The sequence below is a fragment of the Lemur catta genome, chromosome 9, assembly GCF_020740605.2.
Source record: "Lemur catta isolate mLemCat1 chromosome 9, mLemCat1.pri, whole genome shotgun sequence".
NCBI lineage: Eukaryota > Metazoa > Chordata > Mammalia > Primates > Lemuridae > Lemur > Lemur catta.
Genome location: NC_059136.1, coordinates 69,997,618 through 70,022,972, shown reverse-complemented (window position 1 = coordinate 70,022,972; position 25,355 = coordinate 69,997,618). Strand labels below are relative to the sequence as shown.

Here is a 25,355-nt window from a genome sequence, read left to right as displayed (position 1 = left end):
ATTTTTATAAACCATTCACTTGTGACTTCTAATTTTAAAGTAAAGATTCTCCATGCAAACTGAATTAGTTGTAATAATGGCAGAAAAGCATTGGCCTTGCTAATGTGGGGAGAAACAAATGAAAGCAATATACAGAAGCATCATCTTTCTATATAAAAGATACCATTTTTATCACAGAGAACAGAAATGGTACAAGTGTTGGGCCAGAATAATAATATTCAATCCAGTTGTCATTTTACCTATATATTTGCCTTCAAGAGTAAGCAAATGAATTTCTCAATATTTCATCTCAAGCTGATCTTAGGTTCTCAATATTTCATCTCGAACTGATCTTAGGTCATTACATTTCAGGCAAAATACTCTTGCAAGTAAAGTAATTATGATTTTTTGAATGTAAATGGAGTAGAAACTTAGTTTTTAAAAATAGAGTGTACAATAGACAAAAAAGAGATAAAATTATTTTATTGATTCAACTAAACTCAGCAAAATAGGAAGAGATACAAATCATTTGATTGTTTGTAATTATGAAGAATTCCGCAAAATAAACTTTAATTTAAGCACAAACTTATGCTTACAGATTACTATTTGCAAGCTTACAGATTAATATTTGAGCATAAGCACTAAGAACTAAGATTAAAGTTTTTTTAGTTCTACAGATTAAATTTGCAGGTATGTTGTCTTGCTAGCATTGGAATAAGTTTGTTTCTTAAAAATTATTATTTTACTGGATTGTGTCAGAAGCAGGGCTGTATACTCGAGGAAGGAGAAGTTCCTTCTTGGGCTCACGAGAATGAAGCTCTCACTGTTCTGCCCTTCAGAGGCTGGGGCGGTCGGTTGTTATGCAGTATGGGGACAGCATTATCACCTTCGACATTCGACAGAAGACTGCGGAACTGTGCCAGCTAGAAGGATGAAATATTTAAAAAATCAATTTATTAAAGCTATACAAAGTACTTTATTTCTAGTATTTTTGATGCTCTGATATTTGGAAAAGTGAAGTTCCACCAGTGGGAAGGGAGGAAGCCCCACATCCTTCACATTCCTTTGAACTAGGCATTTTGCTTAAATTATTGATTATTGAGTGGGTTGGACTACCAACTTTCTCATTTCAACTGGGGTCCTTTGGCAGAGTGACTTATCGTCTTGGTGTCTCAGTATCCATATAGCACCTTCTTCATTGTGTTGTTGTGAAGATTAAATGGGTTAATGCCTGTAAAGTACCGGGAATGATGTGTGTATAGCATGTACCCAGTATATGACAGCAATAGGCTACAGTGCTTGTCTTGTAGGTGTGGTATTAGAATTGGCTGACAAAACATAAATAAGACACCTAATAAACGTAGTTGCTCAACCAGTGATAACTATTATCATCATTATTATAAACAGTAATTAATGAGACATTTTGCCAGATATTTAAAAGCTTAAACTCCAAAAAAAAAAAAAAAAAAAACAAACATTTTGCCAGCTGTCAAGGTATGCTGGTTGAGAGCCACAATTCCCCAAGGTCTTAGTGAAACTTGTAGTCACAGTTGCTCTTTTGTTTCTGAAACCCTTAATAAGATATTTGACAAAGTTGGATTTTAACTTATTAAGGAGGAAAGAATGGTGGGAGTTCTGAATCTCATATTTTTTTCTGTATAAAGTAAAAAAATAGTATTATAATGCACATTTTTGATAATTCAATAGAACTATGTCAGAAATTAATCATTTTCAATTGGAAGGGAAAATAAACTTCTCACAAACCTAATTGAAATAATAATCTCCCCTACTGATACTATTAATTGAAGTGATATTCCTGCTTTGCATTTCCAGTTTCCACTCATTTGCCTTTGATACTCTACCTGTTCTGAGCTCACACTGATGTGCTCCTTACAGATGATCCAGGTTATACTCTCATAAAGAGGAGGATGAGTCAGAGAGCCAGGGTAGGTCCAGTAGTCCAGAGATGAAGGGAGAAGTGCAGAGGGGTCAAAATTTGTGAATGGAGCTCGTTTGCCCTGGAAGAAAAAGAAAAGTATATATTATTATATGCTGTCATAAAATACTTGTATCAATACATGTGATATAAATGTTATATTATCTTATTGTATATTATCTAGAGATTTTAGCTAAAATTTAATTGATTTTTTTAATATTTGGTAGTTTATGACTGATTTGTTCATGGATAAAATAAAAGCAACAGAAGAGCAAAGATGAAAAATGTGCTACCTGTAATTTTTGACCAAGAAATTTTCCTCCTTTTTAATTTGGCTGAAGATAAGCAAAGCTTCAAACAAATTTTTACAATCTATGTTCTTTTTTTTTTTTTTTTTTGAAACAGAGTCTCGCTCTGTTGCCCGGGCTAGAGTGAGTGCCGTGGCATCAGCCTAGCTCACAGCAACCTCAGACTCCTGGGCTCAAGCGATCCTACTGCCTCAGCCTCCCGAGTAGCTGGGACTACAGGCATGAGCCACCATGCCCGGCTAATTTTTTGTATATATATATTTTAGTTGGCCATATAATTTCTTTCTATTTTTAGTAGAGACGGGGTCTCACTCTTGCTCAGGCTGATCTCGAACTCCTGACCTCGAGTGATCCACCCGCCTCGGCCTCCCAGAGCTAGGATTACAGGCGTGAGCCACCGCGCCCGGCTACAATCTATGTTCTTTAAAAGAATTTAATTTCCAATGTGAAGTATTTCTGGTTTCTTTAGGAATGATACCAGATTCTGTTCTAATGGCAAAGATATTTACTGACATGTATATTGGTTACATTTTAGTTTTATTCTATTATATTTACTCCCATTATCTTTTCTGATGGATTATTATTGGTGTATAGAAAATGTACTGGTATTTGTATGGTAATCTTTTATGCAATCAACTTTACCAGACTTTTATATTGATTCTGTTTTTTAGCTTGATTCTTTTGAATTTTTCAGGTAGGTGTCAATAATCATATCATCTGCACATAATGATAGTTTTGTCTTTGCTTTTCCAGTATCTATGCTAATATGTACTCTTATTTCTTCCATTATTTTATTGATTTGATTAGGACGTTTTTATAACTTTCAGTTGTGATGGGCACAGTGGCACTTTGGTCTTGTTCCTAATTGAAATGGAAATGCTTCAAATGTTTCCCTGTGAAGTTTGATGTTTGATCCAAGTTTTTAGATGAAATTCTTTATCAAATTCCAGAAAGTTTCAGAGAGTTTTATTTTCTTTTACTTTGGTTTATCATCAGAAGAGGGCATTGAATTTTATCAAATGCTTTTTAAGCATCTAAAAAGTTGATGAGAGGGTTTTTCATCTTTAATTTGTTAATAGAATGAATTATATTAAGAGATATTCTAATATTGAAACATACTTGCATTTCTGGGATAAACTCTACTATTTCAGAAACATTACTCTTTCAAAATACTGTTGAATCTGATTTGCTATAATTAATTTTAGTATTTCTTTTAGCTATATTCCTAAGAAAGATTGGCCTATTGTGTTTTTTGTTTTTTGCAGTTTTCTTACGCTATTTTGGTATTAGGTTTCATTAAGCTGATGGGATGTTTTCTGTCTGTTCCCTCATATGGGTAGTTTAGTTAACATTATGATTTCTTAAAAGTTGAGTAACACTTTCCCATAAAATGGTCTGGGCCTAGGGTTTTCTTTTAATAGATACATTTTCACTGTCTTTTCAATTTATTTTTAGGTTCTCAGTCTATGTAGATTTTCGAACTCCTTTTGCATCAATTCTCTTACTCCACATTTTCTTAGAAAACCATTCATTTTATCTGTACTGGTATATTGTTATAAATAGTTTTATCTTTTAAAACTTTCTTCTATATCTTTAGTTATGTTGTATTTCTTATTTCTAAAAATATTTTGTATACATGCCTTTTTCTCCCTTATCAAACTTGCCAAAAGTCTGCCTTTTTTGTTGGTTCTTGCAAAGAATCAATTTTTCATTTTGTTGATAAAATTTTACCTTGCACTTATTCATCATTTTTCTTTCTTATTTTATTATTTTCTGTTTTTATTGTCACTAATTATTTTCTTCTATTTCTTTTCATATGTTGTTATTTTTTGTATTTTTCAGTTGAGTGCTTATTTTTTATCTCTCTCATTCTCACTTTACAATGCAGTCATTTAAAACTTAATCTTTTCTAGAATCAGCACAAATCATATTTATTTTATGTAAAAATATGATAGTCCTCCACACTGTGCATAAAAATGAGAAATCTCTGACTTATGTTTTCACTATTTTCTTTTAAAACAGTAATGTTAAGATTGTATATGATTCAGAAAATCCGTCTGTTTTTTGAGTTACAAGTGGGAATCATGGCTATCAAATATTATATATTAATGGTATTTCAAAAGAATATCATTAATTCCTGAATTTTTGTACTACTAAAAATAGATATTTTCCTTCAAGAAATGGAAAATAATTCACATTGCATTTGACTACAGTTTTTCAAGCAAATTTGAATGGCTATGTAACCTATTTTTCTACAGGTCATATTCTACTGAAATCAATAAACAATAACAGTGAAATAAAAGACAAAACAAATCCCTGCATCAGAGACTTTCTCAAAAGCAGGCAATGTCTAAGTTGTATCTTGATTTTCAGATTGGTAGCTTTTGCTCCAGTCTCCCTACTTCCCACTTCAAATATATAATGAAATGATTTCCATAGTGCAGTGAATTCTGGTTCTCTGATTTAAACTAACTTATTTAGTCTACTTACCTTAGTTTTAACTGCGCTTAGGGCATCAAGTACTTTCTGCAGCTTTGAGTTGGCCTGACCAACCTGAAGATTAAAAAAAAATAAAGTATGAGATAAAGATTGCTATCAAACACTGTTTAGCTAAGTTTTTAATTTTTTTCAACAACTGGTGAAAGCTAAGCTGTTTTCTCTCTGCCTTAGAGGAGGAAATCTTTCAAGGTGTATATCTTTACGGGCCTTTGAACTCTATAAATTGTCCATAATGTATAACTACAAATAAAGTAACAAAAAGCTTGATTTAAATTAAATTTGAACAAGATGTTCAAAATAATACAAGGAAAAATCTAGAAATTTAGCAAAACTGTGATACAATAAATAAACCTCTTATTTTTAGTCCATTCTATTAGTTATAATTAGTATAGTTTTTGGCATATTATAAATGTTTGATAAAGGTTAATTAGAATTACTACAGTTCAAAATGTTACTTAGTTACCCAAGCATACTTAATATTATAATAAATTTATTATAGAACTTTTCAGGGATTCTTCTATAGAGGATTTGAGCAACATCTGCCCTTTAAAAAATCAACTGAATTTTCTTTATGGGGAAAAATCCTTTTAACATTTCTTCCCTGATGGGATATTAAATTGATGAATTCCTGAATACATGACATAGAAAATTTAGAGAAGAGGAAATGTGAAAGAGCTGGACAATAAAAATTCCTTTTCTCCCCATGAACATCTTCCTATTTCACCCTCATCTGAAACTTATTTCCTTAAGAGGGAAAAGCAGAGAGAAAATCAAGTGACAAAGTACTAGGGAACTATTTGTTCACCTGTAGTCATCAGTAGGATGGGAACTTTCCAGAAAGAAAAGCTCAAATATCTGTTGCCTTATTTCATCCTAGTTTGAAGTCTAATTGGTAAGAAATAGTATAAGCAGAGGTGTGTAATTATCTATAACTCACCTTCATCAAGACAGCAATAATTGCCAAACCATCAGCCTTTGAGACAGCTTCAGCAAGGCTGGAGTACTTTGCAGAATTCCAGTGAGCTATGTGAAGCTAAAAATGGGAATATAGTTAATTCATTATTTGTACCAATATGAAGACAAAAGGCAAATGATAAGTTAACTTGTTACTATATCAAGACATATTTTAGCTTAGGTAGATAAAACTTATAAAAACCTTTATCCAGTGGATTGGAAGGGTTATGTTCTCACTCTTCAAAAAGATTATCCATGTGCTGAGTGAGTAGAGTAAGTAGATTTGCAAATCCTGGAACTAGTAAGTAAAATCTCTTCCCCTATGGTATCATTAACTATTTAATATTACTCCTTTAAAAAATACTTCTCTTTGGCATCAAAAGATCAGGAAAGCTGACTAGCTTTAGGAAAAAAATTGAAATAATTTTCTCTTACACGTGGTACTTCACAGTAACTTTATGAGCAGGGGTCATGACCTTGGGAATTGTGGCCAAGGTCAGATTATTTTGGGCACATCAGTGTCCTTTCCAGGCCCTCTCTAATCAGAATCTCCAGCCTAACTTTTCTTTGGAACTCTAGACTTGTATCTCCAAGTATGTATGTATGTCTTCTCAATATCCTCTTGACATCCGTACATGGATGTCTAATAGACATATCAAACTTAACATGGCCAGAATAGAACCCTAGATTTCCTCCTTGCCAAACCTGCTTGATTTTCCTTTCTTAGGAAAAGGTAGCACCATCCATCTAATTGCTTAGTCAAAAAGTATAACAGTTATTAATTTCTTACTTTCCCCACCTATCAACATCCACGTCTTATAGATTATATCTCTTCACTTTTTCACAAGTTGGAGCCTTTTCACTATCTGCAGATTTTCTCTGGAATTTTCTTCCCCATAGTCTTTGGACTGCAGGCTTTTGCCTTGAATTAGGGCTGAACTCAAATGCCACTCCTCAAAGAATCCTTTTCTGTTCATCCAGTGTACAGGAACCACCATAAATCAAATCATTTCTTTCCATATTCTTTATCTAATCTCTCTTCTTCCTTTTCTCCTTCTTTCCTTCCTTTCTCTTTCCCTCCCTCCCTCTTTCCTTTCCTTCTTTCCTTCTTTTTTTTTATTTTTCTTTCCCTTATCAAATGCAAGTTCTAACAGCAAATACTTTGAAAAAACATTAGCTGACATATTGTAGATGTTCAGTGAATATTTGTTGAATGAAAAAAAGAATGATTAAAATAATATATTAAGAGAGATCACTTCTCATTGTAATTTCCTCTGACCATGGCAGTCTAAATTCTGTCCCTACTCTTAATGATTCTTACAACTGACTATATTCCCATGGTGCTTTGTCAATAGACATCGTGCCATTTAGTACTATGTTTATTTCATCACAATCATTTATACCTGTACAGCCCGGCTTACGGAGTGCTTGTGTCTTATGCACAGAAATGTAAGTAACATTACTGGGCACTTACAGTGTGACAGGTGCTGGTCTAAGTGTGAGTTCATATGAGTTTACTCGTTTTATCCTCTCAACTGTATGAGATAGATACTAGTATTATATTATCTAGACTCTGTAGATGAAAATACTGGGGTATAGAGTGATTTGTCCAAAGTTGTACAACTAGCAAGTGGCAGAGCTTTGATTCAAATCCTGACAGTCAGCTGAGGAGCTCGCATTCTTAACTACTAGGCTGCACTGCCTCTCAAACCTAGGGCATCACAGGTAGCCCAGCTAAGTTCATTGACTTGAATTGAATCACATGTTGAACTTTGTGGCTAAGTATCTGTCATCTCTGTCCTGGATTATTTTTATTTTTCTCTATTTAGATGAAAGGATCGTTAATTTATATTTCTTGGATACTGCCAACTATCCTTCCACAAATATAATGCTAATGTAGGCTCCTGGACTGTTTGATTTTAGTCTACCTTCAATTTTATGGAGTAGAAATAGGAAAAAACCATTTAATAGAATTCTATAACATTTAAAAGTATTAGCCGTGTTTTACAACATAATATAAAGCAATATTTGTATACAAACCCCAAATCTTCTATCAGAATAAAAGAGGTACATACTTTGTAAACATAGCAATACATCTTGTAAAAATCAATCATACATAATTGCTTTCATTAGTGCATAAGATGTACATACAGATGTATTTTTTTGGTAAAAACACACAAAAAACCCCAATAAGAACAAAAATCAGGAGACATTGTGATCACTCATCAACAGGGTCCAGTTATATAAATTCTGATATATTCACCCAAATGAAATACTATACTAATAATAGTAAAAGAATGAAGTGGAATCAAATCTTCTGACTTGGAAACATGATCATGATAAATTGGTAAGTGGGAAAAAAAAGTTGCAAAACTATATATGTTACAAAATTCATTTTATGAAAGTAAAATTAAAAAGTCAACCTGTTTATATGGGTGCATGTGTATTATTATATAATTCATGCACATAAAGTAAGAGAAAAATTTCTCCCATTTTAATTTCCCAGAATTTCTGTTGTCCCTTTTTTGCACACGTGTCCAGTTTCTCTGTGGATATACAGACACTATTGTCTTGAAATAGATCACCAACTTCCACGTGAGGGCAGGTCAAGAGGCCACAGGGTGGTGGCCGGCAGCCAGGGACCTCAGACCCTCATCTGGTGTATGCTGCTCTCTGGGACCATTGCTGTGATTAAACTCGAGCTCTTAGTAGAGTTTTATTGAGTGTTTCAGCTTGGCCACATCCATGTTATTGGTGTGTCCAAACTTGAACATTTAAATAAAAAAGAAAGGGTGGTATATTCCACCTGGGGTCAGAGCTATAAAGGAGAGCAGTACCACCACCCCTTGAAGCTAGCATGATGTCAAGGTAACAATTTTTGAGGCTTTCTCAGGAAAGGGTGAATCTTGACCTTAGGAATTTTGCTCAAAATTCAGCTGCCTCTTTCCATATGAAAACTTTCCCTCTATTGCTAAACATAGTGTGTCTGTGTTTGATTTTAATGGAGCCTTGAGATTCCTTACAGAAATCAGAATGCTAATTTCTTCCACGTCATTATGGTGGTGTCATGATGTAAGGGAGCTACTGTGCTTTCAGTGTATTAATCTTTCACTTACTAAATGACATTACCTCTGCAGAATACTTGGTTCCATCCACTGTGTGCTCAGAACCATAGTCATTTGTACTGCCCCAGTGAAAATGGAACTGGTAGAGCCGATAGTTTTCAGAGAGAGGACCACCTTTCAGCACTGGAAGAAAAAGGAACCCCCTGTTAGCCTTATGATTGTAAGTTTCTACTTATCTTTGCATATAATATAAACCAACGCTAAATTGTGTTGAGTAGAAACGCTAGTGCCAAAACTTTCATTATTTTTTTTCCTCCACATCCATGATGATGGCATTCATATGTATGGTGTACCCCTGACTATGGCGTTGATGAGATATTCCATGAGTTATATACAAATCCCAGCACAGGAGCTACAGTTTTACCTATGTCTGACTCCAAGAAAGCATATTCCAAAGTAAATGCATTGTATGATTACAGGACTTTCTTTGTATCTCCTTTAATTTTCGAGTTTATTCATCCATTCTTTCAACAAAGACTGTATAGGCAGTATGCACCAAAATCTTTAGTAGTTTATTTTGACTAACAAATTACTTATCACCTATTTTGTAACTGATGAAGACACAACATTGTTTCTTGACAACTTTGTTAAAAATCCCTGGTCAGGGACCAAGAGAAAGTGCCAGTGGGACAGTGGGGTCACTTTTATAATTTTAACATTGAATGACCCTGTCGTTTGGAGAGTTGGTCCAATCATATGAGTAATTAAACACATATAATACCAGATCTAATCTAATATTAATAATTAACATAGCTCCAAAGTGCCTAAAGTTTAGGCTCAGAACCTCACTGAGAAGTGCTAAAGCAAGTTCGGCTTTTTAAGTCAGTCATAGAACTGTTTTTTGGAATGGCTATTTAACAAATTATTCAATAACCTTTATGAAAAGCTGAGTGTGCTGCAGGAAATGTGCCAGATTCTAGGATATGAGGATAATTCAATCACTTCCCTATCTGTCTTTTCTACTATGCTCATCACCCTTATCCCAATTAGAAAATATTTGGATTTTCAGGTTTTTTTTTTTTTTTTGACAGGATCTGGCTCTTTTGCCTAGGCTAGAGTGCCGTGGTGTCATCATAGCTCACTGCAACCTCAAACTCCTGGGCTCAACTGATCCTCCTGCCTGAGCCTCTTGAGTAGCTGGGCTACAAGTGCCTGTTACCACACCCGGCTAATTTTTCTATTTTTTGTAGAGATGGGGTCTTGCTCTTGCTCAGGCTGGTCTTGAACTCCTGACCTAAAGAGATCCTTCCACTTCAGCCTCCCAAAGTGCTAGGATGACAGTCATGAGCCACTACACCAGGCCTGCCTTTTCAGTTTTTATATTTATAGTGACTGGTTCACTAGACCTTTTTGGAAAAATACTGTTTATTCAGAGAGAGTGAGGTGAACATTAAGGTACTGGCATGGACAGAAGAGATGGGATGGTGGCATTGAGAAGGACTGAAAAAAGACAGAGCTGGGAGCTCCCAAAATCATATTTACCACTTGGATATTTTCCAGAAGTCCAAGATGCCTCATCAGAATATGGCAATGTTTACAGACACAGGTACAAAAGAGTTAAGATGGGCATTGTTTCTTAAGCCTCATTGTTTTAATCTCCCCATGAACTGCTAAGAAAAAAAATATCAGAAGGTTCTTTTGGCTCACCTGATCGGTTATCACTGTCCTCAAAATTTACATGGAAGGAATGTCCCACGTTGATAATTTCTTTGGCTGTGGCTGGATTGTAGGAGACACTGATGGGCTTCAGAGAGGCGTCGTATTTGGCTTCACTGGTTTTAATATCAATAGGAGACTGGTTATTTCCATTAGCAATGGGATACAGCTTGCTCCAGTGTTCAGGACCTACCAGGACAAACATAAGCATAAAATCGAAACTTTATCAAGTGCTTGATTCCAAGTTTTAGGAGTACAGCTACCTGCTTGTGTATTAGATTAGGGTTTATTTAGGTGCCTAAATGATATTCTGTTTAATGGAAATTCTGTGTTTGAGAATGTCCTTTTTCTATACCATACTATAAAGCAGTATATTTGTCAACACTAATACTACAGGTCTGTGCTCATAGTCTATAGGATCAGACTATGAATATTTTACTATTAGCAATATATTTCTAATGCAAGTATACCTCATTTCATTCTGCTGAACTTTAGTGTACATCCTGTTTTTTTTTCTTAAAAAAAAAACAAATTGAAGATTTGTGGCAACCCTGTGTTGAGCAAGTCTCTTGGAGATATTTTTCCAACAGCACATGCTCACTTCTCTGTATTACATTTTGGTAATTTTCACAGTATTTCAAACTTTTTTACTGTTTTTATATCTGTTATGGTGAACTTTGATGTTACTGTTGTGACTATTTTGGAGCACCACTAACTGTGTGCATATAAGATGGCAAACTTCATCAATAAGTGTTTTGTGTCTTCTGACTGCTTCCTGCTTCAATGGCTGGCTGTTTTCTCTCCCTCTCCTTGGGCCCCCCTATTCTCTGAGACACAACAATATTGAAATTAGGCCAATTAATAACCCTACAATGACCCATAAGTATTCAAATGAAGGAAGAGTCACCCCTCTTTCACTTTATATCAAAAGCTAGAAATGATGAAGCTTAGTGAGGAAGGCATGTCACGAGCTGAGACAGCCCAAAAATTAGGCCTCTTGTGCCAGTTAGCCAAGTTGTGAATACAAAGGAAAGTTCTTGAAGGAAATTAAAAATGCTACTCCAGTGAACAGACAAATGATAAGAAAGCAAAACAGCCTTATTGCTGATATGGAGAAAGTCTTCTAGATCTGGACAGAAGATCAAACCAGCCATAACATTACCTTAAGCCAAAGCCCAATACAGTATAAGATCCTAACTCTCTGTAATTCTACGAAGGCTGAGAGAGGTGAGGAAGCTGCAGAAGAAAAGTTTGAAGCTAGCAGAAGTTGGTTCATGAGGTTCAAGGAAAGAGGCCACTTCTATAAAATAACACTGTGAGGTGAAGCAGAAGTGCTGATATAGAAGCTGCAAAAAGTTATCCAGAAGATATAGATTAGATAACTGATTAAGGTGGCAACATTAAATGTATTTTCAGTGTGGATGAAATAGTCTTCTCTTGGAAGAAGATGCCAGGTAGGACTTTCTTAGCTAGAGAGGAAATGTCAATGCCTGGCTTCAAAGCTTCAAAGGTCAGGCTGACTTTCTTAATAGGGGCTAATGCAGCTCGTGACTTTAAGTTAAAGCCAATGCTCTTTTACTCTTCTGAGAATCCTAGGACCCTTGAAAATAATCCTAGGCAGGGCGCGGTGGCTCACGCCTGTAATCCTGGCCCTCTGGGAGGCCGAGGTGGGTGGATCGCTTGAGGTCAGGAGTTTGAGACCAGCCTGACCAAGACCCTGTCTCTACTAAAAATGGAAATAAATTGTCTGGACAACTAAAAATATATATATAGAAAAAATTAGCCGGGCATGGTGGCACATGCCTATAGTCCCAGCTACTCAGGAGGCTGAGGCAGTAGGATCGCTTAAGCCCGGGAGTCTGAGGTTGCTGTGAGCTAGGCTGACGCCACGGCACTCACTCTAGCCCGGGCAACAAAGTGAGACTCTGTCTCAAAAAAAAAAAAAAAAAATCCTAAGTCTCCTGTGCCTGTGCTCTATAAATGGAACAACAAAGCCTAGATACCACTTCTGTTTACAGCAGGGTTTCCTGAATATTTTAAGCCCGCTGTTGAGATCTAGTCATCACAAAAAAAGATTCCTTTTAAAATATTGCTACTCATTGACAAGGCACCTGGTCACCCAAGAGCTCTGATGGAGATGTACAAGGAATTTAATGTTGTTTTTATGCCTGCTAACACAACATCTATTCTGTAGCCCATGGATCAAGGAGTAATTTCTCCTTTCAAGTCTTATTATATGGGAAATATATTTTATAGCTGCTGTAGATACTGATTCCTCTGATAAATCTAGACAAACTCAACTGAAAAATTTCTGGAAAGGATTCACCATTCTAGATGCCCATAAGAACACTGGTGGTTCACGAGAGGAAGTCAAATTATCAACATTAAGAAGAGTTTGGGAGAAGTTGATTCCAGCCTTCATGGATGACTTTGAGAAGTCCAAGACTTCAGTGCAGGAAGTAACTGAAAATGTGGTGGAAATAGCAATAAAACTAGAATTAGAAGCAGAGCCTAAAGATGCAACTGAATTGCTGAAATCTCATGATAACACTTTAAGGGACGAGGAGTTGCTTGTCATGGATGAGCAAAGGAAGTGGTTCCTTGAGATGGAATCTACTGCTGGGTGGACATTCTGTGACCATTGTTGAAATAACAACAAAGGATTAAAATATTATGTAAATTTAGTTAATAAAGCAGCAAAAGGGTTTGATAAGATTGACTCCAATTTTGAAAGAAGTTATACTGTGTGTAAAATGCTATCAAGCATTGCATGCTACAGAGATATCTTTCATGAAGAGAAGAGTCAATTAATGTGGTAAACGTCACTGTTGTCTTATTTTAAGAAATTGGCTCAGCCACCCCATCTTTCAGCAACCACTACCATGATCAGTCAGCAGCCATCAACATTGAGGCAAGACCCTCTACTAGCAAAAATATATGACTCACAACGGGCCCAGATGCTTCTTAGATTTTTTAGCTACAAAGTATTTTTAAATTAAGGTATGTACTTTTTTTTAGACATAATGCTATTGCACACTTAATGGACCAGAGTATAGCATAAACATAACATTTATATGCACTGGAAAAACCCCAAAATTTGTGCCACTCACTTTAAGTGATATTTGCTTTATTACAGCAATCTAGAACTGAACCCACAATATCTCCAAGGTGTGCATGTATATATTAGGTTATTAAGTATGAAATATCCGATTTCCTTAAGTACTAAGTTTGACAGTTGATATCTCTGACATTTCACTCTGACATTTCTTGTTTTATTTTTATTGTGAGGGTGCATCCTCAGTCTAGCAAACACATAGGGTGGCTTGTGATTATCTTTCAAATTTTTTTAGAGTAATTTTTGTGAAACCATGGATAAGTCAAAATTTCGTGTTATTTTTGAATATGAGTTCCGTTGTGGAACCAATGCAGTGTAGACAGCTCAAAATATCAACGAAGTGTTTGGGAAAGATGTGGCTAATGAACACATAGTACGTCGATGGTTTGAGAAGTTCCAGGTAAAGAAGCTGGATAGATGGGTACCGCATGAATTAAACGAGTGTCAGAAGAGAAATCGCCTCAAAGCTTGACTTTCTTTGCTGTCACAACATAAAGGTGAACCGTTTCTACACTGTATTGTTACGTGTGATGAAAAATGGATTCTTTTTGACAATCACAAGCATTTGGCACAATGGTTGGATAAAGAGGAAGTGCCAAAACACAGTCCAAAACAGAATATTCATCAAAAAAGCTAATGGTGTCTGTTTGGTGGTCCAGCACTGTTCTTATCCACTACAGCTTCATAGAACCTGGGGAATCAATTACAGAAAATATCTACTGCAACCAATTAGAGGAAATGATGAGGATGCTTGTGATTAAGCAGCCAAGATTTGTCAATAGAGAGAGCCCAATCCTCTTGCAAGACAGCACTTGACCACATGTCACACAAACAACATTGCTCAAACTACAGAGGCTGAACTTGGAAACTCTCTGTCATCCACCGTATTCACCAGACCTTGCACCAACTGTTTACCACTTCTTCCAGGCTTTGGACCACTTCTTACAAGGACAAATATTCAATTTTCAACAAGCTGTGGAAAACCCCTTTCGTGATTTCATCGCCACTCACTCTCCAGGCTTCTTCGCTGCTGGCATAAGCAAGCTACCATTAAGATGGCAAAACTGTGTGGATAGTTTAGGCACATACTTTGATTAATTGTACTGCTTCTTGTTTGAGATATAATAAACTACACTTTGGATTCGAAATCAGACATTTCGTATTTAGTGACCTAAATATAAATCAAACACATTTTGTAGACAACAATAGCCCATGGACAACTGTTAAGAATACATGCAAAGATATTATAATTATTTAAAGCCAGCAGTTCAAACAATTAACCTATGGTGGTATAGTTATTTTAAATGTTTAATACCTCTTGTATTGGAAAAGGAAATAAGCTATTATTTAGATCTATGTGAACAGAAGAATCCTTACCATTTTTGCCATCATATCCCCAGTCTGAACTTGCCATGATCTTCTATTTAGTTTTCTTTTTCTGAAAACAAAAATAAAGCCTTGAATAACTAACTGAAACTGTGCATGCAGTAGACACTGTAAACCACCACTTGGGTGTTTTTATAGAAACTTCTTTGCCCTTAAAAGGTCACTATTACATCATCTCTGCTTATCAGGAAGTACATATATCTAAAAAAAGGTGTTGTAAAAAAATTCTACAAGGGTTACATCAGTTTCAGCTGTTTTATTCTCATATATTATAAAAGAGAATTATCAAAATCTTAGATTTTATAAAACCAAGTCCTGTTTCACCCATGTTACTAGAAGATATGGCTGAATGTTATCATACATAATTCTTTAGACTTCCTAAATACTTTGTGCACCTAAGATTTCCAATTCTACTGTTGCTAGATCCTTAAGTAATACTAGCAAAAATAATTTAATAAGGAGAATAATTTGTGTGTTTACAGGCTGATTGGAATTAGTATTGTGATGTTAATTTAAAATCAGATAATGCGGTGGTTTCCAGGGACACTGTAATGAGGGAGGAATGGGAAGTTCTGTTAATGGGTATGAGATTTCTTTTGGGGGTGATCAAAATGTTCTGGAAGTTGATAGTGGTAATTGTAGTACAACTTCGTGAATATAATAAAAACTATTGAATTGTAAAAAAAATAAAAATAAAAAAATAAAATCATAATGAAATTATTAATCATTTGTAATATATGTTATTCATATGGGTACATTTTATAGACATGCATTTCTCATTTTGAAGCAATATTGGAATTCATAAGCGGAGAAGATTTTATTAATATTAAAGTTAAATGGGGCCAAATATTTATTTATTTTTACACATCAAATAGGTCTGCTAGAATAAAAGTCTTCTTGTTTATGGTTCTATACAATTTATAAATCACTTTAATATTATGTTATTTCACTATCACACATGCACACACACAAATTCTATAAAGTAAGAATTAGTATTTTGTAGCTGAGAGATGTTGAAGGATTTTCCCACAACTAGCAAGAAGCCAAGACATCAGCCTTCAAATCTAGTTGCTTTCTTCACTGTTTGCTTGTACCAAATGCTACACTGGGTGAGCTATGAGGTGGATAATTCCCTAATTTTCCTTTTATGACCACAATTCTCATAAGTCCAATTTAAGCCTGGACCAAGAAGAGAATTGACAGCTGTTGAGTGATAAGAAGGTCCACAGGACTTTTCAAGGAGGCAAAGAAAACTTTGATGTGTCAGACTCTGGCTAGGTCCACATTTGCAAGCCTTAAATGTGCTCAAATGAAATACAACCAGAAAAATAAGCTTCCATAATAATGCTTTTTTTTGTGTGCCATGATAGTCATACCTCCTTTCACACTGTAGAATTGTCTGAGCTGCCTGAAACTCCTAAAGGAAGAAGGGGATCAAGAACAATTTTTACAAAGGCTAACTAGAGCCACGTTTGTTCCTTTGTGGCTAACGATACTGCACTGCCTTGTATACAGGGTGGTCTATGGCTCCTGAACATCCGCAGAGTGGGGAGAGGCCCAGCCTCCCATTCTATGGCTTCAGGAGACATAAGGAGATATTGCTTAACAAAGAACTCTTTTTTAAGGTGCCATCTGTTGATATGTATGTATCAAGTTCTGTGTTAAAATCTTTATATGTATTAATTAACTTAATTCTCACAATAACCAAATTCGGTATTAAAACCCTAATTGTGCGTTAAAAAATTGAGACTCAGAGAGGTCAGATATCTCCAGGGTTATGAAGCTTGCAAGTGGCTGCTTACATCCCATAAGCCTAGGGTTTAAACTCAGATCTGTTTAACTCCAAAGCTTATACTCTTTTTCAACCTTCCACTGTCAACACATGCCCACTGACTTCCAGTTAATTCTATTTTCTGGAGGATTGGATTAGTTGATGTGGCCTGGTCTGGCTCAAGATGACCAATAGTCAGGCTTAGTCCCTGGGCTTACTTCTTTCCAGACTTGGTCTCAGATTGGTCAGAAGCTCATGGAGTGACAGCAGCAGGCTACCATTAGCCAGATAATTTACCTCCTAATATTGGATACTTTAGTGAAAGTAACTGTTATGTTGAACAACTATATTAATCAACATATATGAAAAAAGACAACACCTTTTCATTACATGATTTCATGATAATTTATCACATGAATGTTGTAACATTCCTAAGGATGACAATTCAGTTAAGTTTTACGTGCAAAATTACTTTGAACCCTAACTATTATGACCTTTTATTTTATTATGCACCCAGGGTGTGTTTGAGTACTCTAACAAGCAGAAAATTACATTGAGAAAGGATGTAAAGTTTAATGAGCCCTTATGATTTAAGTCCTAACACCTCTCCCATTTACCTTTATCCCTCCTTTTCTGCTCACAAACTTTGCTTAATATCTATGCCAAATCCAAGATGCATTACCTTCACTTTCACCTCTAGCCTCCTCCCAGTATACTTTTGCAGGATGATGATCTTTGGACTGCTTTTGCATATCAAGAAGGAGTTCAATCTATACAACCTCTCATTTCTAAACTAACAGTTTATTTTCTGAGTCCATCAAATATGCCAACACATGTTAAAGAAGGCTTTTTGGTTTTCCTGGTAGACTATTATGAGTACATATATACGTACTTGAAAATGGCTAATGGAAAATCTACATTTTAAGAAAAGTAATGCAAAAAGTGTATAAATAGTTTTGATAAAGAATTGCTTAATTCTATATGTTAACTTATTAACATAAAGAAGTATCAGGAGTGCTCTAAAATTTACTGTTATTATTAAAGAGAATGGTTTCACACTGTATTCATGCTATAAAGTAGTGGTGTAGGCTACAAAAGGATACTATTTATTCAATGATTTCCATCTGCTGGGTCCTTTAAAATAAGGATCTAATTCAATTCTCACAGAAGACCTAGGGGTTAGGTAAGAATCCCTTCACTTTTAAAGAATAAGTAACTGAGGCTCAGAAAAATCTAAGAAACAGAACTAGAATTTGAATCCATTTCTGGCTACCTCCAAAGACCATGAGTGTGTCCTCTTTTCTATTATATTGCATCACCATCTTTATCAGGTTGTCTGAAAAACATTTGCTTTAAATTTATTTAATAGTTTATTACATTTGTTTATTGAGCAGCACCAATTAACTTCAGCTGAAGATTTTTTTAGTTCCCTAAGGTAGCTCTCAAAAAGCAGTATTTCCTCAGTGTTTTACAAAATTTAAAAACCATACATTTAAGCCAATTTTAAAGTATATTTAAGAGCTGCAGCATTTCTTATTTTAACTTTTTTTCTTCTAGTTACTTGGGTGAATATTTTCTTCTGATTCCTATTTTATTTTATTTTTTATTTCAAAATATTAATTAAGGGGGTACACGTGTTTTTGTTACATGGATATCTTGTATAATGCTTAAATCAGGGCTTTTGGTGTGCCCATCACAAGCATCATGTTCATTGTACCCAACAGGTAAGTTTTTATCCCACCCTCCCTGTCCTCTCCCCTTCTTGGTTTCTCATGTCCTTTATATTGCTTTGTGCCCATGTGTGCCCATCTATTAGCTCCCACTTATTAGTGAGAACATATAATATTTGGTTTTCCATTCCTGAGATACTTTGCTTAGGAAAATGGTCTCCAGGTCCATCCACATTGCTGCATATGACATTATTTCATTCCTTTTTATGGCTAAGTAGTACTCCAAGCCAAAGGTCCTTACCCAACATATGCTACAGACACAGACCCTTAAGAGTGGGAGTGGGGAGAATCCCCAGCTAAACAAAAGAAAATCCAAAAAGAAGAAGCAACAGCTGCTCCAGATGAGAAGGAATCAGCACAAGAACTCTGGAAGTATGAAAAATCAGAGTGAAAAGACACCCCAAAGGAACACAGCAGTTCTATAGCAATGTATCCCAACCAAAATGAAAATAACTGTGATGACAGATAAAGAATTCCAAATATGAATTGTAAGGAAGCCCAATGAGATCAAAGAGAAAATGGAAAACCAACTAAAAGAAACCAGTAAAACAATTCAGGAAACAAATAAACAATTTACCAAAGAGATAGATATATTTAAAAAAATCAAATAGAACTTCTGGAAATGAAAAGTTCATTTAGGAAAATACAAAACATAGTGGTAAGTTTCAAGAATAGACTAGATCAAGCAGAAGAAAGAATTTCAGAGCTTGAAGACAACTTTTTCAAATTAACCCAGTCAATTAAAAATAAAGAACAAAGAATCAAATGGAACAAAGTCTATGAGAAACGGCCAAATGTAAGAATCATAGGCATTCCTGAGAGTGACGAAGAAAAAGCACAAGGCTTAGAAAATCTCTCTGAGAGAATAATTGAGGAAAACTTCCTTGGTCTTGGTAGACATTTAGGCATCCAGATACAAGACACTCAATAAACACCTGGGAGATTCATTGCAAAAAGGGAATCACCAAGACACATAATCATCAGATTGGCCACAGTCAACACAAAGGAGGAACTGTGAGCCATGAGGTGAAAATATCAAGTAACTTATAAAGGAAAACTCATCAGACTAACAGCAGACTTCTTAACAGAAACCTTATAAGCTAGAAGAGCATGGGGTTCTATCTTTAGTCTTCTTAAACAGAATAGCTGCCAGCCAAGAATTTTGTGTACCACTAAACTAAGTTTCATAAATGAAGGACAAATAAAGTCTTTCCCAGACAAAAAAACACTATTTTAGTGTTTTAAAATTAAAAACATGAGCTGTTACAGAAACAAATAAATTATGATGAGTTTCAAATTGAAATTTGTACTTAAAAATAATTCTCTGATATAGAAAAAACAAAAGAGTGAAAGAGTGCCATCCATGCCTAGTTCTGGGAAAGATCTGTTAAATACCACTGAATAAAAAAGTGTGCATCTTAGTAGGACCAAATTCCAGAAGATAGTAGCTGCTTTATAATGTTTAGAGTTCCACGATGATAAATAGCTTTCCTGGGATCTATGTTTTCCCTAAAATGAGGAAATATGCATTCTCAAAATAGTCATCTTTGACTATTAAATGTGGCATGACTTTTACATTGTTCCCTGAATTCTCTGCCCCTCCAGAAATGGTACTGTTTCGAGTGGCAAGATAAACCTATTTCTAGCAGAGAAATGAGTCACAGAAGAATGGTGATATTAGTCTGCATATTTCTGCATTAAGACACTAGAAATTCTGATTAATCAATTTAAACGGCAGGAAGGTCTATCTGGATTTCACAGTTGTCATTTCCTCTACATTAGGCTTATCTCACTTCCTCTTCACTTGTAACAAAGCTGTTTTGCCAACTTTAGTTTTTCCAATGGGTGTCTTTGTCTCCATTCATACCCTGCTAGCTCCCATTTTATAGCCTTCATGCTGCTGTCCTACTGTCTGCGTTGCTCTGTATCAAGATCTCTGCACGGGTTTAAATATCACCTCCTCAGACATGGCTTTCCTGAGCCCCAAATCCAACATATTCTCCCTCTTCCCAGCCACTCTATTATATCATTTTGTCTTATATCTTTCATAGCATTTCTTGCATCCTGAAATTATTTTGCTTGCATTTTGAAATTAATTTGTTTACTTAATGTCTATAACCATCTCTAAAATGGCACCTCTAGGATATTATATTATAAATAGGATTTTGACCATTTTTTCCCCACTGTGTTCTCCTCATCTATAACATGCCTGGAAAACAGCAGTGCTCATTAAATACTTGTAGAGAGAATGATTACATGTTCATTTTTAACTTCAACGATTGCATTTTCATAAAAACTTAGAAGGGCAGAATGCTTAGCAGGGATTATGCCTACCCAAACACAGTGATCTGAACTCAGGGGAGTGAGACACAATAAGTTTGGGCATGTGAATGAGCTTTGCTAGAGGTAAACTCATGTTCATTTTTGGACTAAGGAAAAAGAGCCTTTCCCCTCTCAGTTCTATTAATGGGAGGAATGAAGTGGCCAGTCTGTGTCTGTCAGTCATTGTTGGGAGAGTGAGAACATTGGTCTTTATAAGTGTCAAATTTTTTGACACTTCATAAGTGTCAAAATTTAACTCTTCAAATATAGTTTGAACTTTTGACATATACATTTCAAAACTCCATAACTCTAACAGCTTTTATTAGTGTAATTAGAGAAAACGTTCAATCTTATGTTTCCTGTCTCGAGACATTTTATTTTTTAAGGTAATTGTAAATCTGCTAATGCATGTTTTTTATTAACAACCAAGTCAACTCTACATATATAGTCATTTTAATCCACAACATAGAGGCATTCACAGTGTCTTACAATTTCATGTTTTTGAAAACATTAAATATTAAATTTATCTGATTGACCATCATGCTTACTGATATTACTTGTTGGAAAGATATACTGTATACTTTGAGAATGTGGGCTTGTGAAATTTTGCGCTAATCATTAGGAATCTCTTCTACTGCATGAATAGGTAACTTGGGCAGGTTAATTGTACCATCCTCATATTTATTTTTAAAACTGAGAAAATACAATTTGTATCTTATCTTCTATAACTAGTAGGGGAGTTAATAAATCCTTCTATAACAGATGACATTATAAGCAATATTTTTCACCTAAAAAGAAAACAACATCCATAATGCTTTGTAAATCATAAAATACTGCACAAATGTAAATGATCCACTAAGCCTTATTAAAAAAAAGAATTGATTTTTAATTCTCAGGCAAATAAATGATGATATAAAACAGAATAGCTCAAGTGATTCCATGTGGCCTGAAATTCAAGTAATTGCACGACACATATCTGCTTGACACAGATTGAACTAAATCCTACATGTAAATATGAAAGGAGATAAGTTCTCAAGTGTAAATGTTAGGGGAGGTGAAAGTGAGTCCCGTCAGTCACCTTGTTGTAACTTCTTCCATGCACTTTTTCTGGGGGTCTATCTACCTAAAATAATGAAAAATTAAAAAAAAACTTTCTGCTGATTCCCCTAATAACTTTGTTAGCTCACAAGTTCTTTTTATCAAAGACTAGATTTCTAAACTGTATTTGCAATTGAATATGTCCTTTCTTAATCCAGTGTTTCCTAATGTACAGTTTGCAAATCACCTGCTTTAGATTCATCTGAGGTGTATTAAAATGCAGGGCATATGTCTCAACCAATTCTTTACTTTTTTGCAATGACCTTAGCCAATGTGGATGGTCAACAAATACTAATACTAAGCTCTTTTAGTATTGGTAGCCTTATTAGAGGTATCTGGGGATGATATGAATTCACCGTCACAATCAACTAAGAGATATATTTCATTTTTTTTTTCTTTTTGAGATAGAGTCTCGCTCTATTGCCCAGGCTAGAGTGCCATGGCGTCAGCCTAGCTCACAGCAACCTCAAACTCCTGGACTCAAGCAATCCTCCTGCCTCAGCCTTCCAAGTAGCTGGGACTACAGGCGTGTGCCACCACACCTGGCTAATTTTTTTTTCTATTTTTAGTTGCCCATCTAATTTATTTTTATTTTTAGTAGAGACAGGGTTTCACTCTTGCTCAGGCTGGTCTTGAACTCCTGACCTCAAGCAATCCTCTTGCCTCATCCTCCCAGAGTGCTAGGATTACAGGCGTGAGCCACCATGCCCCACCCAATTAAGAGATATATTTCAATAAAAGCAAGGCTTTGAACAAATTCCCCAGTTGTACATATGTTATTAGCTAATTGACACAGAATAGTCACATGAATTTTCTATAGTTTCAAGAGGGCTGGCTGCAGGTGAGGCTCACCCACTAGCATCTTGCATGAAAGTCTTACTCTGTACAAGCTTTGATGACATCAGGACTTGTTGGATCAGGCTTCTGGGCCTATTGGAACCTAGACCCACATACTACATCAATGGCATCAAGTGCTGAACTTGTCCTCTCATATGTCTTGTTCATAGAAGACCTATGGGCCTAGCAAATTTTTCCTACTCAGATACTACTCTTGTTATCACTAATTTTGTGAGTACAAAATTATTTCTAGCATCTTTTATAGTAAATAACAAATCTTTTGGTGTTGATTTCAGAACAAATAGCTAAGTAGTCACCTCTGAAGAGGCTCAGTCCTGATTAGGATGCTATTAAGCATTCTTATAGGCATTAGACTATATAAACAAATATGTTATTGATACTGAAGGAATGTATAATTATAATACCTAGTAAATCAAAATTTCTTCATGTGAGACCTAGGAATCTGTGTTTTTAGTAAACATTCCCAGGTAACTTTTTAAAAACACATTTGAAGCCTTTTACAAACACTTTTTAAAGATTCTGAATGGTATATTCCTGACATGCTTCCTCCTTTAGAAAGCATACCAAATTAACATTCACTTCAGCCACCACTTCAAAAGATACTGTTTTCCTAAATTAATCTTTTATTCTCATAAGATTTCTTAAATTCTTTAATGCTTTTACTGGTACCCAACTCCAGAGAAGAAATTCTTTTTTTATTTTATTTTATTTTTTTGCAATACCCTTTCAACCATTGAGTACAGCATGCAAAATACAGGGTGGTAACTTGCTCTGCAGTGGTTTTTGAATCAAATGCTCAAGTCAGAACCATGATTCGGTAAAGACGGGTACAATAACCAAATGCCTTCTAGCAGTGAAAATGCCCATTGTTGTATGCAGGAGATTGTCGTTTTAATTTACTCAAATTACCTGATCCTTGTCTTAAGAGGCCTATCAAACAAAAGTGGCAAGAACATTATTTGAACCAGTGATTTGCAGAACATCTCATTATTCAAGGGCAGAGTGCGCAGAAAGAGTACATTACAGAGATCCTCTTTACCAAGCTTAAAGAGTCCACGAAGACACATAACGGGGGTTGGGGGGGGGATGCATGCTATGGTTTTCCCATCACCACAGGCAGCCCACCCAGGCCCACAGGGCTAACACATGCATCCCTGCAGAAGCTCTTTCAGTGCTCACCTTTCCTACATTCCGTGGAGAAACCAAGCTACACATGATTTAAACTCCTTGATTTCAGTGTAGCTGGTGAATATGCACATTTCTACGTTTCCACAAAAATCTACTTTATTTCTTCCTGTCCTCGGGGTAAGGGATCAGAGCACAGCATGGAATAGAACAGGTCCTCCTCCCTTCTATTTCTAGGATGGGAAGGAAAAAAAGTAAATTTCTATTAGGATCTCCACAAAAAAAAATTTCAGAAAAGATCCCTACTCTTAGCTAAAGGCAAAACAGCAAGATTTAAATGAAAGTCCTTTCCGATCCTGTCTCTTTTATGCAAAAAATTACTTGGACAATTAATTTAGCTGATAGGGGTCGTGTCTTATCCTGAATTTCCTCTATTTTTCTTTCTAAATTTTTTTTCAAGTTGCTTCACGCAAATGAGGGTTACCTAAATATATAATATATAATAAGCTGATCTCTAAGATGGGCTTAGTTATATGTAAGTGAAGAACTTTAAGGACTCTTAAAGATCTCTGATACAGAGTAACTCTTCCTTCAGCAATGACTCCCATAGAAAGAGTGCACAGGGGTTTCTTCTGTGGTTTCTTTATGGCTTCTTTAGCTTGTATTACAGAATCAGAAAACTCTGGAGAGGCTGCTTAGGCAACAGTTCTCAACTGTGACTTGAAAGGCCCTGGGTTTCAGAACTCCAGGGTTATGAGTGAGAAGGTGTTGAATGAAAGGTTCCTTGCTGCATCCCCGTGCACCTAGGTCATCTGGCCCTGTGGTGGGGGTTCCTTAATATGCAATATTTGGTCATTGCAACAGTAGTCCTAGCTCCTTTCAGATTGTCCCAGACTCTGCCTTTAACTAGTTGGTAAAGTTCCACATAACCTTTGTGCAACTGCCTGATGATTACAAAACGAGGGGATGACATGTTGGCAAGGGCCTTAGTTTTCCATCATCACCCAGGAGGAAGCCGGAACCAGTCTGGTGAGAAAGAACTCCAGGAAAAACACCTCCCCAGGTTCATGTCAATAATACTTTTAAAATGGAGACCGACAGAGTCCAAAGGAGTCTTTAAGGGCCCTTGTGACTAAAAACCAAGCTCCAGTTAGAATGAAACTTAGAACAACTAGGGCTGATTTTATGCAGTGATTTGATCTGGGGAAGATGAATTCCTGGCAATGTTCTCAATTCCTCCTGTTAGTAATTCTTAGGGGTACTAGCTAGCCAGGGTACACATTTGTTGTTCTTACAATGTGGTCTTTTGTTGGTCCTGTCTCAGGCTCCAAGAGTTCTCATAGAGTCTTCTGCAAAGTTGGACAGAATTTTGCTGCATGGTTGCTTGCAGCTGGCACTGGCTGTTGCTACACTTTTCTATCCTAATTTATTTTTGTGTCTTAATATTGTGTTTCTAGTTCTCCCCTAACTCTAACACTATGCATATAGTGCCA

At 35.7% G+C, this 25,355-nt stretch overlaps 1 protein-coding gene across 2 annotated transcripts in view; it reads right to left on the bottom strand.

Annotated features, from left to right (window-relative positions):
• Nucleotides 1-444: 444 nt before the first annotated feature.
• Nucleotides 445-25,355, bottom strand: part of CA1 (carbonic anhydrase 1) — a 51,964-nt gene continuing 27,053 nt past the window's right edge. For both annotated transcript variants that reach the window (XM_045561479.1, XM_045561480.1), the window contains exons 2-8: nt 14,950-15,010; nt 10,449-10,646; nt 8,806-8,924; nt 5,660-5,755; nt 4,714-4,776; nt 1,842-1,997; nt 445-902 (exon numbers count right to left, since the gene is read on the bottom strand). In XM_045561479.1, coding sequence (XP_045417435.1) covers nt 783-902; nt 1,842-1,997; nt 4,714-4,776; nt 5,660-5,755; nt 8,806-8,924; nt 10,449-10,646; nt 14,950-14,986 — 789 coding nt within the window. In that variant the 5' untranslated portion in view covers nt 14,987-15,010 and the 3' untranslated portion in view covers nt 445-782. The remainder of the gene's footprint in view (nt 903-1,841; nt 1,998-4,713; nt 4,777-5,659; nt 5,756-8,805; nt 8,925-10,448; nt 10,647-14,949; nt 15,011-25,355) is intronic.